General features: G+C 45.1%; 1 protein-coding gene across 1 annotated transcript in view; it reads left to right on the top strand.

Moving 5' to 3' along the window:
* The first annotated feature begins 721 nt into the window (after positions 1-721).
* The window catches only part of PDLIM1 (PDZ and LIM domain 1), a 38,895-nt gene continuing 23,889 nt past the window's right edge, over positions 722-15,727 (top strand). The window contains exon 1 of the mRNA XM_069568087.1: positions 722-1,163. Within this exon, the coding sequence (XP_069424188.1) occupies positions 1,068-1,163 (96 nt within the window). The 5' untranslated portion in view covers positions 722-1,067. The remainder of the gene's footprint in view (positions 1,164-15,727) is intronic.

Below are 15,727 nucleotides of genomic sequence, written 5' to 3'. Positions count from 1 at the left end.
TGAAGCAGGGCCTTGAGGCTGGAGCGACAGGCCGGTGTGGACTGAGAGTGGCACAAGGAGATGAGATCAGAAAGGGAGCTGGGGCCCATTCCGTGGGTGGCCCTACAAGTATCTTAGGCATTCAGCCTCACTCAAGAGTAAGTGGACAATGAGACGTAGTGCGATCTGGCGTGGAGCATGTACTCCAGGGCAAGGGGAGGGCAGAGCCCACTTAGGAGGATAGCGGCCGCGCTGGGAACCCAGGTGTTTGGACTCAACCCGGTTACCTCTACACGCAGCTGGTCTGCCTCAGACTTGAGGTCTGAATTGTTGGGAAGGTCAGAATCTACGGCAAATCCAGCCGGGAGGAGAGGTTTCTAGGAAGGTTTTGAAGTTCCCTTACAAACTCAGGCGACGGTCTCATTAGCATTACAAAGTTCCAGTGTGGGATTCTTTAGCAAGGGGAGCCTCGCGACGATCCAGTTACACCACTGTCAGCTGCGTGGCCTCGGGCGAGTCTTCTAATCTCAGGCCGACCCAGCTAATTTATTTGTAAAATGGAGCTCTAAATGCCCTGACTGCTTCACATTTTCTAGCGAGATCACTGGTCAGCATCTTTACAACATCACTGTCGCTTACAGGAAAGCAAATGTGAAAATGGAGCTGACCTCAAAGGGGTGACTTTGCAAAGCACTATCAAACTGGTTTTCAAGCGTAGACTCCTCCGCGGTCGCCGGAACCTGCCCGCCTCTCACCTAGCGCCCGCGGTGGGGCTGGGAGCCCGGAGCTGCGCCCGGGGCGGGGCCGTTTAGATCCCTAGACCCTGAGCTGACCCCCGGCTCTCGGGCCAGACTCTCTGCCCGGGCCGCGTGCTGCGGAACGCGGTCGGGAGGACGGGAGGGGCCGGCGGCCGCGACGCGGCCTGGGCGGAGCCGCCCCCGCCCTCCTCCCGCCCAGCTCCCGCCCGCCGCAGGCTCCACCGGCCCGCGCCGCGCGCTCTTTCTCCGACAGCCGCCAGGGAGCCCAGTTCGCCGCTCCGCGTCCTGCCCCGTCTGTCCCCTCGGGTCGCCACCCGCCGTCGCCGCGCCATGACCACCCTGCAAATAGTCCTGCAGGGCCCGGGACCCTGGGGCTTCCGCCTCGTGGGGGGCAAGGACTTCGAGCAGCCTCTCGCCATTTCCCGGGTAAGAGGATCCCGGGACGCGCGGGGAGCGGAGCCATCCCGGGCTGGGGAGTGGCGTGCCCCGGAGGGGACCTGAGGCGGCCGGAGCCCCGTGGGCGCGATCGGAGACGGTGGCTTCCGGAGCCCGGGACGGAGCTGGGATCTCCGGGCGCGTCCAGGTGCGCGGAGCTCCTTCCGCACGTCTCGGGCCCGCCGCCCTTGCCGGACGCCCAGCTCGCAGGCGAGCCAGGAGCTGCGGAGCATCCACTTACCGCGTCCTCAGGACAGCTGGGGCCAGTTTTCGTTGCTTCGCCTTGAAAGCTTGGCGGGCGTGTGGACGCGCTTTGTCAGCTGGCGAGGGGCTCAGGGTTCCCGCAGATCCCGCTCGCTGGGAGATAGCACTTCACTATTCTAACCACGCCGTAAAGCGGCCGAAAGCACTTTGGAAATAGCAGAAACCACCTGGAAACTGAGGTGGAGCGGGTGGGAGGTTTACTAGGCCGGGGGTTGTGGTGGGGGCGGCTCGCGGGGGACGAGTGAAATTAACAACAGTCGGAGTCTAACTCATTGGACTTCATTCATGGCCAGGTTTTACCTCTCTAATGTCTTTTGGAGAAATGGCGGGATTTTGGCAATAAACCAACCCGAATAAACCCTCTTGGATATTCCACTCCTTCGCGGGAGATGGCTGTGACATATTTTGCCTGGCATTTCGGGATTATCTACCGATCAGCCTTAAACAGGGAGGGGTGCGATGAGGGTCCTACCTTATGTGTATGTCAGGGGGAAGTGGTGCTTGAAAAATTCTGAGAGAGCCCTCATGTATTTGGAAGGGCCCAGGTTCAACTGGAGACGACCAGATGCATCATTCCCAAATAAAGCGGAAACCCGAGGGAGATCCAGACTTAGCGTTTGGAAGCCCAGGCTGTCATCTAGTCTTGGCTAAAGGCAAGCTTGATGTTCCACTGAGAGGTGCCACATTCAGTGTGCCACCTGGAAGTTGGCCCAGAACTTTTTTGGATTGAATTTAAAAGGGGAGCCAAAAGCACTCTGGTGTCACTCTTTGCTAGGCTTCTCATTCCATTCTTGGGCTCATCTGCTTGCTGAAGGTGACCCTAGACCTGCCTTTCCAGTCATCTGAACATTCCTCGTTTTTAGAGGGGCAGTTTGGAGAGGGAGGAGAAGACCTACAGGTCCTTTTGACTGAAGTCCCTGCTTCCAGCCCCGGAAGGAATATGGGAGGTACAGGAGAAAAAGAATCAGGGCCCCCTCTTGGTCTTCTGTCCAGCCATAGTCCTACCTACATTTCCTTCTAGGTGGGCCTAGTGAACTGATGAGGTCTTCTTTAACCATCCCACTCCCAGAAGGGACAGGTGCTTCCGTTCTTAGGCACTGTCTCCTCCCTATCATCCACCTCTTGTCCCCAGGGGGCCACTTTGAGTATTCCCAGGTATACATGCAATCTTCCCAAGCACCAGCCAGATTCCTCAAGTGCAGAAACTGCCTTTCCCAAATCTGGACCCCCGTGCCCAAGCTTGGCACCAAGCTGAACCTGGCTGTGCCTAGTAAATCTTTGCAGGCTTATTAATAAATGCTTATCCAGGGAAGAGACATTTAGACTCGCTTACCTCATAGTCCATTTGTCCCCACTCTTTGTGTCTATAATTAACCTGTCAGCCCTCTCCAGCTTCTGAATTTATGTATCACATGAAGCCTTTCCTTCAGAATTGGAGAATATGGCTCCTGTTAAGAATGGAAGACAGAGCAGGAGAACAGAGTAGCGGTGATTAAAACAAGAAAACCAAAAAAACTTAAAAAACTCTTAAGGGAGGGGAAGAGAGATTTTACTGGTCATCTGTTGAAAGGGCAGTTACTGTCTGTCATTTTAGTGGTTTTAAAAAGGCTTAATGCAAGTGGCACTGTGCAGGAATGATGGTATGGGGTGGAAAACCACAGTACTGTGAATTCATTAGTCTGTACCCTTATCTGTTTATTTTTTTATTAGCACAACTGTCATGAGCATGTCCCATATTCTAGAAACTACGCAAAGCCCTGGAGTTCCAGAAATGAGAAGACACAGCTCCACTCTCAAGATGTTTGTGGTTTAGTGAGGAAAGCTAATCTTTATAACACCCTGGGCTGTCCTTTGATTGAAAAGTGAAGGTGATTCAGAGGAGGTGACATACTCTTGATGACAATTATTTACCCGTTTATTCACCTCATTATTTCCACATGAAAAAAACATGGACCTCTGAACTTCCTGAGCATGGGAAAGTCATTGTCATAAAGGGTCCCCAGGTGTGTGAAATCTGGTGTAGGTTTGATTTTTGGTTCTTACTTGAGTTGTACCTGGAGGGAGTCTCCTGTCTGAGGCTGCCTTTTTTTTTTTAAATCTCCACAATGGGGATAACTGGTCACTGGCTGTGGGTTAAGGTATGTGAGATTGCTCTGTAAACAGTGAACAGTATTGAGGTGTGTGTCCACAAAGTTATACACACCTGGTTGGTAGGTGTGGTACATTTATCATCGGGGCAGATACAGTTTGCTGTGGTTTTGTATATGCAGACTTTGAGTCTCCACACCAAAGCAAGCCGTAAAATTAAGCTGGAAGAGGAGTGAGTGCCTTTTATTTAAATAGCTATGTTTGCTTTCTCTTGCATGAATTATTCTGGTATTGGCTCCATCCTTTTGTTAAACTACTAAAGTTCCTGAATATAATTCTGTAGTCTTGTGTACTTGAAATTTTGTTTTGAAACTTACTTTTATTGTGAAATTAAAAAGTCATAAACTAAAAATGCACAGCAAGTGGTTATAAATAACCTGTAGAGTTACTACCCAAGTCAAGATATAGAACATTACAGAGTGCCAGGCTGGGCTCCCTGTGTTACATAGCAACTTCTCACTAACTGTTTTACACATGACAGTGTGTAAAAAGACCCGGAGGATGGGGAGGGAGGCTTAGGAGGGAGAGGATTTATATATATGTTTATGACTGATTTGTGACGTTGTATGGTAGAAACCAACACAACATTGTAAAGCAATTTTCCACCAATTAAAAAAAACATAGCCAGACCTCAGCAGCTCACTAACCTGCCTCCTTGTTTTTTGCTGGCTTCAGAACAGAAACAGAATACATTTGTATGTGTGTGAATAGCTGCTTTTATTCCTCAGTATTTTCATCTGTGCTTTTGTAATAAATTTTCAACCCAGATCTCCAAATTTGAATGGATAAAACTATCTTTTTTCCTTTTCCCAGTTTTTCATTTAAGCCTCTACCTTGGACTCCCTACTTATTCAGATACACATTTGCAGTTGTCCCCTGAGATTGTTTTTCCTCTGTCAGATCTACAGTTGTCTATCTCCTTGAGTTTTTTTCACCCGCATGTCAATGTCTTATTTCCTCTAGTTGCTTTCAAGGGAAGCCTTCAGAGGATCCACACCCTGGCCAAAATTGCTGTTGAGTTTTTGTTGACTGTCTTTCCTCTCCCAGCAACTGACAAAAGACAGGAAGGGGTGGAGCCAGAGATAAGGGATGCTCTTGGTAGGAGGCTGCTCATTTGCCTCTTGAGTCCTGGGGAAGCCTCTGTTAAGAGCCTCTGGTTTTCGCTCATGCATCCTAAGGGGTGCTAAATAATGGATACTCTGTAGTCAGAGGGTCTTTTCTGACTTTTAAGAGTGTTATTTCCAGATTCAAGGTCTTACGTCATGTCCTTAAGGGTGAAAGAGCAGGGCTTATCTGTCAGATTGCATAAAGGCTCATTATGCATTAATGGCCCTTGCTGTGTGCTCCCTCATTCTGTGAAATTGATCACCTAGGAAATATTAGCTGCTCCAGCTGGTCTAAGGAGTGGAGGAAGAGGACGAATTACAGGGAATGTCATGGAAGTGAATGCTTGAGCCTATGGCATGAAGCTGTCTAAGCTGTGTTAGGTCCCTTTAACCAGAGACTGCCTGTTACCCCACCTCCTGGGTGCCAGCCTGTTGGCTTGTCTTTGGGGAGGAGAGAGCAGAGAATGGTGTTAATGTATTGCAATGGGATAGATAATTGATAGGAGATTATCATCTAACCACTGAGGTCAGATCACCCAGTCAAATTATCATCTAACCACTAGTCTGATCAGGACTGGGAGAAGCACTATAATTCGTTTTGTCCTGGGGCTGTTTTCTAAGCTGTGCTCATTCCTTGGCATACCTTGTCACTGCTCCCTGGACAGAGGGAAACAAGGATTCTTTGCATTTTACAGGTGAGAAGCTCCATGCCCAAAGGTCAGACAATTTGAATTTACAGAATTTTCAGTGAATGAACTATTTCTTAACTTCTTTGTAAAGGAAAAGGTAAAGGCTCATTAAAAATGAGCAAATGTCATAAAATTAATTTTTAAAGGATAATTTGACTTCCACTATGTCTCAGAGGAGAGCCTGAAAAGCTGCATGGTAGAGTGCCTGGGACAGGAACTCAGGTTGACCTCCAGTCCTGAACACGACACTGTGTGACCCTGGGTATGTCACATGCCTTCTCTGGGGTTCAGTTCTCTGTGAGGATAAAATAAAGAAACAAGTGAGCAAACCAATGATTGTGTACCCTTTGAATACGAGGGCCCCCCTTTTTATTGTTAAAAAGTGTCCCAGCCTCTCGTATGGCATTAGTTATATCTTTAACCATCAGTTGATTGAGAAAATGTATTATGAACTCAGAAATGTTTTCCAGTGAATTTGGCTTGTGTTAGTCATCTGTGAATATCTGTGCCTAAGTGACTCTTGTGTTAATCACAAGAGCCTCTGTCTACACTTGACAGGTTTGTATGAGAATATTTATTTAATCAACTTGCAACAATGGTCATAGTTAATCTAGTTAAAGTATATATAAGACTTTTTATATGCTAAGCAGTGTTCTAAATATGAACATATTCTTTCAGTAATCCTTGTGATGCTTGTAAGGTAGATACAATTAAGATGCCCATTTTATGGATGGAAAAAACTGAGTCATAGAAATGTTAAATACTTTGCCCTTGTCATGCAGTAGTGAGTGGATAGAGCTGGATTTTGACTGGGTGATCTGACTTCAAAGGCCATGGCCTTAACCGCTATATCATAATAATATTGTAGCAGGAGCTATTATTTTGTGAGTGCCTCCTCTGTGCTAGGTGTGAACTTACATTATCTTTTTCTTCACAACCCAGGGACAGAGGACACAGGGTAAATTGCAGAACTGGGATTTGAAACCAGGCAGGTTGACTCCCAGGCCGGCTATAACTCCAGTATTCTGCCCCCTGATAAGCCATACTATCAGTAGTTCGTTGGTAATAGTATTACCCGGCACCCAGGTCTGAGAAGTGCTAATCGTGGGACAGGTATCATCGTGAGGGGTAGGACTCTCCCGGGCTCCTCAGCCCTGAGACCCTTGTGCCCAGGGGGGTTTGCTGGGCTGGTCTCAGCCCCAGTGCTCTTAGAGCTCAGAGCATCTCAGAGAACAGCAACTCCCCTTCCTGTTCCTCCTGAAAAGCTAGAAGCCATGGCCCCACCTGGGAGAACTGACAGTCCAGCCATCGGAGGCCATGGCCATGCGGGCAGGGAAGAACACAAGAGCAGAGGAACTGGACGATTTGCCAGAGAAGAGCCTGCTGGGTGGCCCGGAGAGGGTTTGGGGGCAGTTTTTATGACAAATGAAGATTACCAGGGAGTAGACAGATCCACCTTGCCCAGCGAAGGATGGGTCTGTAAAGTGGGAACTGAGTCAAGTCCAGGACAAAATGTACCCATGAAAACCTGAGTTGAAAAAGGTAATTTCTATGTGGCACTTAGCACCCCGTGTGATTGTTGATACTGTTATTAGCGCCAGTGTGGGTGAACTGGAAAGGTCATCTGTAACTGAGGTCTGTGGTGTGTTTTCATACGTTTAGTACACTGCCTTCTCAGGAAATGCCGTCAACCTGAAAGACAACTTTCTGAAGAACACTCTGATCTTGTAGAAGGCTAGGTTCTTGACCAAGGACTTGGCCTAATTTTAATAGAGATGACTACTCAGATAAGAAGATATGGACATAGGTATGATCTATATAGGGTAAAGAGGTCAAATGCATACAGATAGATGAAATTAAGGTGATGTACCAATAATTTACATCCATTTCTTAAAAAATTACACTTTCAAAGCTTTAATGTCATCAGACTCTATATGCTCAGTCGTGTCTGACTCTTCGCAACTCCATGGACTGTAGCCCACCAGGCTCCTCTGTCTGTGAGATTTCCCAGGCAAGAATACTGGAGTGGGTTGCCATTTCCTTCTCCAGGGGATCTTTCTGACCCAGGGATAGAACCTGGGTCTCCAGACAGATTCTTTACCAACTGAGCCACCAGGGAAATCACAATCAGACCCTATGACCCAACAATTCTCCAGTTAACCGCTCAATAGAAAAGTGTCCACATGGCATGAAAGACATATCAAGAATCTTCAAAGCGGTACTATTCATGATAGCCCCAAACTTGGAACAACTCAAATGCATTAACAAAAGTGAAATGGAAAAATAAATGCCAGTATAGATACATGTATTTATAACAAATAATGAAATGCAACACTGCCTCAGTGAGAATGGAGGAATTGCAGCTATGCATAATAATATGGATCAGACAGACATGCAGTGTTGAGAGGAAGAGGCCAGACATAATGCATAAATACCACATCATTGCAGTTATATAAGACTAATCAAGCCAAATTAATCTACAGTGTTAACTAGAATTAATCTATAGTCAGGATCATGGAAGTTCTGGTAGCGTTCAGTTTCTTTGATTCTGATTCCATGGACTCGCTTTTTGTTTGTGATCATCCATCCAGTTGTTTATTTACAAATCATGTCCTTTTGTTTGTGTGATATGCCTCAATAAAATGCTTACATTAAAACTCTTGTGCTTTGTATACACAATCAAATAGTATAAAAATGTGGACAGCCCACGGGAAAAAGCCTTCCCCACACCATTTCCCAGTCTTACTTCCCAGAGGTAAACACTTTTTAACAGTTTGCTGCAAAACTTTTCAGACATTTTTCCATTCATGTAGCATTTTAAAAACCAAATTACCATGTCATGATGAAGTATTTGGATGTCATTGCTTTTGCTTTCTGCCTTGTTTTTAATGTAGCAAATGAAGAATTAAAGCCATCTTGATGTCATGGGAAAATGAAATCTTAGTATCAGCCTGACCAGGATTAAAACTTGTCTCTTCCCTGTGTTAGCTGAAGGGTCAGCCTCTGAAACCTCAGTGTGGGAGTAATAGTACTTGTCTTCAAAGGTTGTGGCGAGGATTAAGATGGTGTATAGATAGATCCTAGCAGTTTGACTAACACACGGAAGGCATTGGGATATAGTGGTACTATGAAAAAATATTAATGGTAGCTACTGCATATTGAGTGCTTATTATGAGCCAGACTTTGTTTTAAACTACAAATGTTATTTCATTTAATCCAACCACAAATGAGGTTGATCCTATTATAAATTTCATTTGATAGAGACTTCCCTGGTGGTCCAAAGGTTAGGACTCAGTGCTCTCACTGTGGTGGCCTGGATTCCATCCCTAGTTAGGCAACTAAGATCCTGCAAGCCAAATGGTGGAGCAAAAAAAAAAAAAAGTCATTTGGTAAATGAAGAAGCCTGGGCACAAAAAGTATAACTGCCCAAGGTTATGTGTTTAGTGAATGGTAAGGCTTTGGGTTGTGGGTGATTGTTATTGGGGCTGTTGAAAAGCACATGGGGGGACTGCCCTGGTTGTCCAGTGGTTAGAATCCGCCTTCCAGTGCAGGGATGCAGATTTGATTCCTGGTTGGGGAACTAAGATCCCGCATGCCTTAGGCAGCTAAGCCCACGTGCTGCAGTGAAGAGTCCCAAGTGATGCAGCCAAATAAATAAATATTGAAAAAAAAGAAAAAGCATATGGGGTTCAGAGGGACTTGTATGGGGACTTTTGAGAGACTGATGACTCCTTGATCAATTAATCAGGGCATTCTACTTTGCTGTCTGTGTTTTAATTCTATTCCTATGTAACAAATGATGGTTGATCTTTCAGACTGCGAGAGCTTTCTCTCTAATTGGCCACCCCTTAGCATTAATAGTTTCCTTTTGCACTGAACCATGAAGTGAAGCTAGATTAAGGCACAGCTCACCTACAAGGACCTGAACTACTTTATTGCCTCATTTTCTTAAGAAAAATGGTTATAGAGTAACTAAGAACAGTTTGAAACATTCTTGGGGTTTTCAGGCCGACTTGCCTAAGCACATACAACTTCTGTGGCTCTAATGTGGCTTCAAAGTCTGTGCCATAACCTCGACCCACAAACAAATTAAGTCAGAAGTCTGACTAAGGAGAGTTCAGATTCCATATCTAAATGGTACACTGTGGGGCTGGGCTCTGCTATGTCACCCAACTCAGAGTCTTTTAAATTTATATATCTTAATACTTTGACCCAGCTGCTAGTTCAAAGGAGGTTGTCCCTCAAGGTACATGGCACTGAGATTGAACTTGAATTCCAAATTTCTTTGGTTCAATCTTGTTTTCTATGATGTTAAAAATGCTAAACTATCATTATTTAATATTTAGTTAATACAGCCAACTTGTAAGATGGATTTAAGGTAATTTACAGCAGTAAAATACATTGCTACAAAATTTCAAACATAAAAACACCCATCAGAAGATGTAACAAAAAACTGGAACAAAGAAGAAAGAGATGTGCCAGGACCTTTATATCAGATGGTTTCTGTAATTGCATACTACATTTAGCTGTGAGCTTTCTGGCTGAGGCAAAATAGGAATCATGTTAAGTTGTTTAGGCACCTGGAATGAAATGACTTCTGCAGTACTCCACTTGCATGTAAGGCTGTTTATCAGCGTTGTAGGGGATTTTATTTTATTTTTTCTTTGTTTTGGTGTGTTCATTGCTCAGTCGTGTCGGACTGTATGGGATCCCTGTCCATGGGATTTCCCAGGCAAGAATACTGGAGTGGGTTGCTCTTTCCTTCTCCAGGGGATCTTTCTGACCCAGAGATTGAACCTGGGTCTCCTGCATTGCAGGTGGACTCTTTACCATCTGAGCCACCAGGGAAGCCCTGGTTTTAGGGTCTAAGTATTTTTCATTTACCTGGTTAACTTCACTCAGGGAGGAAGCTTTGGGAGAAAGGCTGGTCTGCGAGCATCAGAATTTTCTGGGAAGCCTTAGAAAAATAAAGATTCCTGGGTTCCACTGTGTTTACCCTCTTCAGTAGATCTGAATTGGGATGTAGAGATCTACTTATATTTTTAAAGTCCGAGGGGATCTAATGACCAACTTATTAGGGAACCACTGCTTTATCTTTGCCAGTGTCAGAGTTTCCCCCTGAGTTACTGGTGAGCTGGGTCCGTCTCTAGCCTGAAGTTTAGATGCCAGTCCCAAGGGTCAAGGTTAACAGTATTCTGTGAACATTCAGGAAATTCACCTGTGTTTCTGTCCACAGGTAAACATCAGAGAACCTTTTGAATAGGGACAATTTTTTCTTTGCAGGCTTGGGGGTGGGGGCCAGTGGAGACTTTGCATCAGAGTTGTTTCAGCTGATTGACAGGTATTATATTTGGTTAAAACCTCCATCTCTGTCAAAGAAGTGGCAGTACAATTTATCATCCAGGCTGGAACACTGTTGAGAGTGAAATAGGGTGCTTTTGATAATTAAGCTGGGAAAATAGGTTTTGTCCCAGACAAACCAGGGTGTCTTATAGTCTTGGTTATAAAACTTTTCTACGTAGAATTTTTAAACTAAACCAGTGGTCACAAGCACATTTGCCTGAAGGGGTTGGGAGGCAACAAAAGGGTTTTGACTTGAGGGTGAGGTAATGGAAAAATTAATAGCAGCAAGAAGGATGATAAATGGCAACTGGTTCCAGGTTTCTGTGTTGGGGACAGAGGAGCATGGCGTGGACTAATTGAATGGAGAGTGTCTGCCTCAGCTAAAGCAAGCAGAGTAATTAAAAAGCCGAGATAGTAGGCGAGGTTCATTTCATGAGCCCCCTCAATCTTGAGCCGAGGGATTAAAGGAATCCCTTCTTGCTGTCAATAAAACAGGTAACTTTAAGTGTAAGTGCCTTTGGACAAGTCCTCTAGGGGAAGCCAGCCTCCGAATGGCTGTCCTAGAGGCTGAATGGCCGACCCTTGAATGGGTCTGCTTCCCTCAGCTGCCACCATCTGTAAAGGCAGTCACCTTAATCTCAGTAGAGCTAGGTCTAAGTGGTTGTTTCTTGTCAATAACTGGACAGTTGAGTCAGAGGCTGTGTTTAAATTCCTTTGTTGTTCCCCATTGTTTTCCAGATAGAGTACAGATAAAGCCATGTTAAAAAGAAAATAACAGAACTCTTGCAGCTAGATCTGTTTTTACATTTCCAGACTCGTCCCTTTCCTCTCCCTTTGCTTCCTGTGTTTTATCTATGCCAGTCCACATGCAGTTCCTATAAGCCGGCATACTCTTTTCTGCCTCCTGTAGTGCCTTTGCACAGTTTTAAGCAATGCTTCCTCCAGGGAGTCTTCCCTGATTCCACCTTTAGGCTCTCATTGCCTATTTACTTGTTTCTAGCATCGGCTGCTGTACGTGCCTGTCTGCCGCAGGAGACTGTGAACTTGAGAGTGTTCTCTGACTGGGGCATCTTGTATAATCCTCACGACAACTTTCTGACGCCAGGACAGTTATCACTCCTATTTCATGGGTGAGACGAGGGAGGCACACAGAGGTGAAATATCCCACTCAGGAGTACTTAGCTCATAAGCATGATTTCATTAGACATCTTAATAAGCTATACTGTCTTTCAGAAAGTACTTAAGGAATGTCTGTCTGATGAGTGAATGAATGAGAGAAAGGAGGTAACAGGAGGGATAAAATAGGTATATGCCTTAATACAGAGGAAGAAAGTCATCTTTTCATTTGTGATGGCCAGTGGGTATGCATCCAGGTTTATATAACAGCATTAGTTATTCAGATACGCGTGCACGTGTGGTAAGTCACTTCAGTTGTATCCGACTCTTTGTGATGTAAATTGAAGAAAAGGAGTTGTAAATTGAAGAAAACGGGGGAGCCCCATCATAATCCTATTCTGTGCCATTTAGAAGTGAAATTCGGTGCATCTTCTTTTGTGTTCAGAAGTCTGAAAGGGCAGATGTACAGGTTGGCCTCTAAGCAAAGTGTCTGCCTGGCGGGGCAAAGGGTGAGAAAGACCTGAGTGAATTCTGCAGAAAATGGCAGATTGTTCATTAGTGGAAATTGTGCTTAACCCCATTTATTCTCAGGCAGGAAGAGTTGTGATCAAATTGTATGGTCTCTGAGGAAGAAAGCTGGAAGAGAGTTTTGCAGATGTCCATTGAAATAATTAATGGGCCTGTCTCTTTAGAGCAGAGGGTAGGACTTCTCTTTAAGAAGCTGAAGCTGACTCCATTATGAGCTGGTTCTGATGGAATTTGATGGTCAGGAGGAAATTAGAATAGACTGTGGCAGACTGGTTTAAGTGGAAGGACTCCAGAGCCACACAGCCTGCCACTCACCAGCTGTGCAACCTCAGGCAAACTGCTTAACCCTTGTTACTCGACTTCCTTCTCTGTGATGATGTCAATAATGTTGGCTACCTGATAGCATCTCAGGAGGATTGGTAAATTAACCCTTGCCAGACGCTTACACTGTGTTTGACACATAATTAGCACTCATTAACTGATGACTATTGCTGTGATTGTGATGAATAGTTAATGTGCAATAAGGATCGGAGTCCTCCATTCAAGATGGGAACTAACCAGAGGACATGCAGGCCTTTTCTCCTGAGGGCTTTTCATTTTTGATTTGAATATTTTATAAGGGAAAGTGTTGCTGGGTCCCAGCTCAGCACAGACCAGTGGAGATGGTTAATAGATGGCAGGAGGTACCCAGGCCTTGGTAGGAGTTTGGGACACCCCAGTTCCCTGTGTTGAAGGCCACAACAGATGAATCTCCTCAATTCTGGATTTGTCTTCGACTCTGACAATTATTTGGGTTTGTAGCTTCTGCTGGTGGCACTGTGGTAAAGCAGAAAAGGAACGGAATTTGGTTAAATGAGAGGATCTCGTTTCAAGTTCAGGCTCCAACCTTTAGCAGTGTGAACTTGAGTCAGTCACAGCTTTTCTGGGTTTCAATTTCCTCATCTGTAAAATTATCTTACATGTTAGTGGTGAGTTCATCGTCATTATTATCTCAAGTAGCAGAAAGTATGTGAAAGAGCTTTGTAAAAAGAAACTCCCATAATTTCATTTAAATCCATTCCCCCCACCCCCGAAATAAACAGCTCATAAAAGAATATGGACTTTATTTGTGTGTGATTCCATCCAAGTTCCATCTGATGATATTGTTTTATAACTTTCTGAGATTTAACTTCCCATTAATTTGGCTTAAAAAAAAAAGACCAAAAGATGGGATGGCCAGGCCTTGATTACTCAGGCTCAGGACTCTTAAGACTGGTTCTAGCTTGTCCAGAATCTGTCAGGATGTATTGAGCAGAAATGTCTCACCTTCAAGACAGTTTAAACCAAGTACTAGAAATTCCAGAGTTCTTAGCAGCTGAGCATATGAAAGTAAAAAGAAACTCTGTTTTCTTTTCCTCAAGCTTTTTGCCCCCCAACCCCCATCTTATTTTAGTTTTGTGAGTGGTCACATTCCAGGATAGTGATGCTGGGGAAGATGGTTATTTGATTCCTTTTGAAATAGTCATTTTTTTAAAAAAAGGATGAAATGAAGCAGCATGATTACATATTTAACAATGCAGGGTATTTTGGATTCAATCATTCATTGGACACATATTCATTGACCACATACTATGCTGGTCACAGCTAGGCACCTGAGGACATCAAGTACAAAAGGCAGACAAAATCCTGCTTTCACACTTACCATTTAGTCGGCTCTCAAGCATTATATATAAACAAATTCAGAAAACAGACTTACAAACTTAATGTGACAAGGGCTGTGAAGAAGAGAATGTATGAAAATGTTGACAACGGGACCTAATTTAGATTGGAGATCAGGAATGTCTTCTGTGAGAAGGGTCATTTAAGCCCAGAAGTTAATCAGGTAGTGGCTACAGCAGGTGCCAAGGCCCTGAGGCAGGAAAGAAGGAAGGCAGGCCCCTGTAGCTGGAGCTTAGTATGGCCTGGGCCTTAGGCACCTCATCAGTGATTTTGGATTTTATCCAAGGGAACTTCTCTTTAACATCATGAGAACTGGTTATGACAAATGAGTTCATCAGGCTGCTGTCCCTGGAGACAGAGTAAATAAAGTGATGCTTAGGGCCATTTTTAAAGCAAGGGGTCTGTGTTGTTCTTTAGAAAAGGCAAAACATATACAAAGTCACACCAGGTCAGTCTCCTCAGGAAGACAAGCAGAAAATGAGCGGAATTTGTTTTTACTGCACATACTGGGTGACTCAGAGCTAACTCCCTGAAGTCGACTGAAAGGAGAGCGGCCATGCTTGCCTGTATTAAATTTCTTTTCCCAGTGGCTGCATGGGAAGAAGGTCCGAACCTTAGATTGGGGGCTTTCATTTTCTAAAGGCCAGATCTCTGGTAAACAGATGATGGGAAAGCCAGAAAGGAAGGTTAGGAGGTCAGGATCTCTGCACCAGTTTCCACATCCTGCTACATTCCAGGAGAGTTTTGCCTGATAAAGTCATAGCATGTCTGAACCGGAAGGAACCTTAGGGACCAGAGTCATCCGTCCCTTATTTTGTGGGGTCCAGGCACTGAGGAGGGGAAGACCTTGACAGCAACATAACACCGGCCACCTCAGGAGGTCAGTGTTTCCTTCTGGCAAGGGCTGATTGGAAACTGTGGCTGCTGAAAACTGCATCAGATACAGAGGCTTAGGGCATAAGCCTGTGTCCTAATTTGGTGTGTTGGGCCTCTTCTCTGTGGTTCAGCCTTATGGAGACCCTCAAGTGTTCCCAAGATCTTCCTCACTGGGCTCCCAGGAGTCAAAGGCCTTTTCCAAGGTGAGGCCAGAACCCTGTGAGTGCTGGGAGCCTGGGTGTACTCTGTTTCCAGAGGGGTTGGACTTCCCATCGAGGAAGGTCTTTTAATGCCAAAGTCATGACTGACTTTGGGATGATGGTCCTGTTTTTAGTATGCTGCCAAGTCCCTTGAGTCATGTCCGACTCTGCGACTCTGTGGACTGTAGCTCGCCAGGCTTCTCTGTCCATGGGATTCTCCAGGCAAGAATACTGGAGTGGATTGCCATGCCCTCCTCCAGGGGATCTTCCCGGCCCAGGGATCGGACCTGCATCTCTTACATCTCCTGCATTGGCAGGAAGATTCTTTACCACTAGCACCACCTGGGAAGCTAGATGTTTTTAGTATACCTTGGTTTAAAAAAATTCTTAATAGTAAAACACATCTCTGAGGTTAGTGCTGCTTCAAAATGAGTTTGTACTTTGTTCATCACAATAGTGTCTGTATTCACTTGAAGAATAGTTGTACAACTCCAAATGAGGCATGATATTTATTCAGGTCACATGTAATGCTCAGCAGGCAGATGGATTTGATGACCCACTGCAGTCGTTGGCTGGCTTCGCCCAAG

This window comes from Ovis canadensis, chromosome 22 (genome assembly GCF_042477335.2).
Source record: "Ovis canadensis isolate MfBH-ARS-UI-01 breed Bighorn chromosome 22, ARS-UI_OviCan_v2, whole genome shotgun sequence".
Lineage (NCBI taxonomy): Eukaryota > Metazoa > Chordata > Mammalia > Artiodactyla > Bovidae > Ovis > Ovis canadensis.
The sequence above is the reverse complement of the archived record's forward strand: the minus strand, read 5'-3'. Positions and strand labels throughout refer to the sequence as shown.